Here is a 4,613-nt window from a genome sequence, read left to right as displayed (position 1 = left end):
TATATATATATTTTTTCTTCTCTTAATTAGATCTTCACTCGATATTTCATTAATTGATTGCGAACTTCGAAATAATTCGGTTTCGTAACCAATTTGCAGACCAGAGTTGCATTACGAAATATTGTGAAAGATAATGAACAACGTCAAAGTACGTGTAGTGCATACGAGGTCCGCTGGTGCAGCAGAGATATCTATGTATATCCCGTATATCCTCGCTTTCTCATACAGGTCTCTAATCTATCTCCGTAATCTAACAAACCTTAATGTAACTTTGGCGTAATCTTCTATACTCTTCTTTGCTCTCGCTTACAACGCAGCAATGCTAGCTCCTCGCTCAACTTTTATAACTATTTAGAAAGATATTCTATTACGTATTACATATCTATTATACTTCATTCATTCAACATTCTTTTTAAATAAAAATTTAAAGAAATTAAGTAAAAAATTAAATAATTCACAAAAAGAGTTTAGGTGTATAAGTAAATTATATTTAACCCTTACGATACTAACTACAATTTGGTGCCTCATCCGTACAAACATGGGTCACTAGAATCCGTTCGTTTTTTCACCTATTCAGAATGATTGAAAAAATCTCAAAAAATTCACTAATATACTTTCAACTTTCTAAAATAAATATTAAAACTTTATTTTGGAAAATATTAAAATGTAGTATAATTTATAATTACCAAACGATTAATAGAATGTTAAAAATTTGATTTAAAAAATTATAACTTTTCATAATAAATGCATATAAAAAAATAACTCCATGGTTTTGTAGTTTAAATATAAAGTTTTGAAAAAAAAAATACTAGAACTTTGAATTCTATAAAAAGTTGAATTATTTGACCACATGAATATGAGTAATTCTCAACAAGGGACAAATAGGAAAAATCGAATTAAAATATGCATTTTTTTATTTTGTTACTATTTAATGTAAAAAACTACTTTTTAATAAAAATATATAAAATCTTGTAAATAGAATCCAAATTTAACATTTGTCGTGAAATAATAATACATCATAGCACAAATTTTTAATACTCTTTTATGATCGATATATAACTGGTTTATTTTGTCATCGATAACTGCACATAAATTATTAAAGGTTTTAAGCTTCATCCATTACTGAAAGTCATATTCGAGTGTAACGAGATATGAGCAGCTCTCACTCGATTTTCAAACGGCGAGAAGGAGAAAGGGATAGAGGGAGAGAGAGAAAGCGAAAGAGCTTACCGTGATTCGAACGAAAGCTCTTGAATTTATGACGCTACGACATATATCGCGCTTTACGCGGGAAAGCCCAGCCACGGTCTTGGCTCAATTTCCGCCCTGGTTGCGTCCTAAATTTCAGATATTTTTTATCAATTTTTTAATCTTTAAATCCACCATTTAATAAAAAATACGTAGCGGTTGGAACTTTGTTGAAAAATAATTGTAAGGCATAGAACTCTGCCAGAGAGAATTAATGAAAATTGTCACTAAAACTGCTATAAACAATTAGCACGACACTTTCTCTACAATGCTTGTTGTATAATAGGGTGCGCATTGAAAAATAAAAAATTTTTCAATGCGCATCGTAATAATACGCAAAAGTTTGCTACTACTGCTGTCACCAGTGCCTTATATGGCACGATATTGTGTCTCTACTTTTTTACCGCGAGTATCTTTATGTTTTCAAAGAGAAGTTAATATTATCTGGCCTTTGTATCCTCCGAGAAAAATAAAATGACAGATTTGAGGAATCATCAGAACTTCTTGTGTCACATATGGATGACTCTTATATTCCATCATGATTTCGCTCATCTACGTCTCTCGTTGTGGAGGATAGGAAGGAATTGATCGCGATATGGTGAGTAAAAACGAGCCATTATATCAAAAAATACATCAATACTTCGCTTGGAAGTCACGCTGTATAATAGAAATAAAACGTAATTTTTCAAACTTTTTTTGATCATAATTTTTTAACGAAGGGCGAGCGACGACTAAAACTTGTTGGAGGTTACTCAGGGTCATTACCTTAACAACATATGTCAAGGTCAAGGTCGTTGGAGGTGGCTCCCCTAAAGTGAACAATTACCAAAAATATATATATAATGTTATAATACATATTTATAGATATCTATATAAAAAAAAAGTTTTATATTTTGCAGTCTACACATACGTAAGTACGGTGGTTCTCACAAATCGGTTTTCCACACATAAAACAGCATATCCAGGTTTTTTTGTCGACAGTACTCTTGCAATAATAACATCGTTTTCTTGTTTCAAGTTTATGTTTTTTTTCTTCTGGTTGCGGTTCTTCTATTTGTAAAATAGCACAAATAGATACTTTTAAATACTTTCGAATGATCGCGTATTGTAATCTATTTTGCATGTACGGACTTGCTAGCATAATTGTCAAGTTTTCTATAAAATTATATCTTTTCATCACATTATTTATATTATTTAGATTATATAAAATATTGCTGTTAACGATTGCTTGATTAAGCATACCAAAGAAAAACCTCATAGTCCATCGCATCGTTTTTCTACTCGTCGAGTAGCTTTTGCACGAAAATCAAAAGTGTCTGTTCCGCCTTTCGTACTATTGTAATAGGAAATTATTTCCGGTTTTTTAATTGCTTCATCTGTTTTTCCCTTATTTTTATGCAAACTCGATACAAGGCATACAACTTTGTTTTTCTTTGGCGTAAAAGATAATAAAGTCATATCATTCGTATATACATATCGTGCATTACCAACAGAAGCAGATCGACGAAAGACAAGAGGAATTTGACGCTTATTTTTCCGTATTGTACCAACCATTGTCAAGGAATGCTCATGTTTCATCATATTTATTAATTCAATAGAAGTGAACCAATTGTCACAAGTAATATTTCTGCTGGTTCCGTGAATCGAACTTGAAAGCTGGCGCACATAATATGAAGGTACGTTTTCTAATCTTTTGGTTGTAACTTTGCCTGTGTATGGAATCGCATTCAACATATAAAAGGTTTTAGAATCATTTAAACATAAAATTTTTATTCCGTATTTATCAGGTTTACTTTTGATGTAAACTTTGGCAAAAAATTTTCCTCTAAAGCCAAGAAGCTGCTCATCTATAGTACAATTTTGTGAAGGGATATAATATTTTGTACAATTTTCGATGAACTTGTCCCTTTCTCTGATGGCCGTCAATCTGTCGGTAGATTGCCTGTCTTTCCTTGTTGTTTTGTCATCGAAGCGTAAGCACAAGCTCAGAAAAATAAAACGATTGCGACTCATGACAGCTCTATACATAGTACAACCGTTTTCTTTCCACATATTCATTGTACGTTTATGTCCATCTTTTTGTAATCCAGCGAAATATAAAAGGCCGATAAACGCTTTTATTTCAGATAAATCTGTCTCACAATAATAAGGCTGATTCGATAAATTGATCAATCTCCGGTTTATTTCTTCATTAGTGTGCTGCACTATAATCTCTAGTAATTCATCGGGAAACAACAAACTCCAAATCTCTAACGGTGTTCTCATTTCTCTCGCTTCTTGTTTACATCCAGGTAAATGTGAAGTAATTGACTTTCTACCTTTCGATTCAGGAGCTTTCGTAAGCCATTTGTAGTTATCTTTTCCGTAAAGATACTGTCTCGGACGACCTGCGCTAGTAGATGGTTGTTGATCTACTTCCTCCTCAACACGAGCTTTCTTCGGACTGCATTCATAGTCGTTATCATAGTTAAGTCCATCCTCTTCGCTTTCGACTTCGGTTTCCGATAATACAAAGTCCTCATCGCTGTCTATCTCTTCTCCAAAAATATCAACTTTATTTTCTTGTAATATAGCGTGTATCGCATCTTCAGCTCTATCCATTTTGTCTAAAAAATATTCTTTTAGAAAAAAAATTTTTTTACTGAAAATAAACATTCAGGCATTGATTTAGAGTAAAAATAGAATATATATAATCATTTTGACACAATTTTTATTTTTCACAAAAAGCATCTTTTGTGCACTTACATGGGTCACTAGAGTCTCACACCGACTTGAACTGTATACTAATCAGTAATCATAGGCTACATTTATACCGTGTGCTTAGTCCACGACCTATACGATAGGTGTTTTTGTTTAACCTACAGAATAAACAAGGACATCTATTGTATAGGCCGCGGCCTAAATGCGTGGTGTAAATGTAGCCATTGACAGATTCGGGGTCGCCCCGCCGCGCACAGGTTACCCCCACCACAAACTTTTTTTACGGGGAGATAACAAGCGCCGGATTTATCGAGCTTGCGAGAAACTTGCACGAACAGGAATCGCTCGGTCACTGGTGACCCAGCATTGTACAGAAAGGGTTAACTCGCTATTACATTACAAGTTCGTATGTTTTGACTGCATTTGAGGCAGTTCTCAAAAAATTGTACGCTGTTTAACGTAAATGTTGGAATTATTGCATAATTCACAATCTTATATTTGCTTTAAAAATTTAATTTTTTTTTTCGCTTTTTATTATTATAAAATTAGAATTTAATAAACTATAATGTATTGGGCTTATAATCTGTTGACATATGCTGTGTACTTTCCTTTTGTACATTATCATGAGCCTGTCTCATACTTGGCAATTTTCCTCGCCCTGGCGT

General features: G+C 33.0%; 1 protein-coding gene across 1 annotated transcript; it reads right to left on the bottom strand.

Moving 5' to 3' along the window:
* Positions 1-2,502: 2,502 nt before the first annotated feature.
* On the bottom strand, positions 2,503-3,849 carry LOC108776572 (piggyBac transposable element-derived protein 4-like). The gene has a single exon (XM_018543235.1). The coding sequence runs from the start codon at positions 3,847-3,849 to the stop codon at positions 2,503-2,505; it is 1,347 nt and encodes a 448-aa protein (XP_018398737.1).
* Positions 3,850-4,613: the final 764 nt, after the last annotated feature.

The sequence above is a fragment of the Cyphomyrmex costatus genome, unplaced genomic scaffold (assembly GCF_001594065.2).
Source record: "Cyphomyrmex costatus isolate MS0001 unplaced genomic scaffold, Ccosl1.0 scaffold363, whole genome shotgun sequence".
Lineage (NCBI taxonomy): Eukaryota > Metazoa > Arthropoda > Insecta > Hymenoptera > Formicidae > Cyphomyrmex > Cyphomyrmex costatus.
The sequence above is the reverse complement of the archived record's forward strand: the minus strand, read 5'-3'. Positions and strand labels throughout refer to the sequence as shown.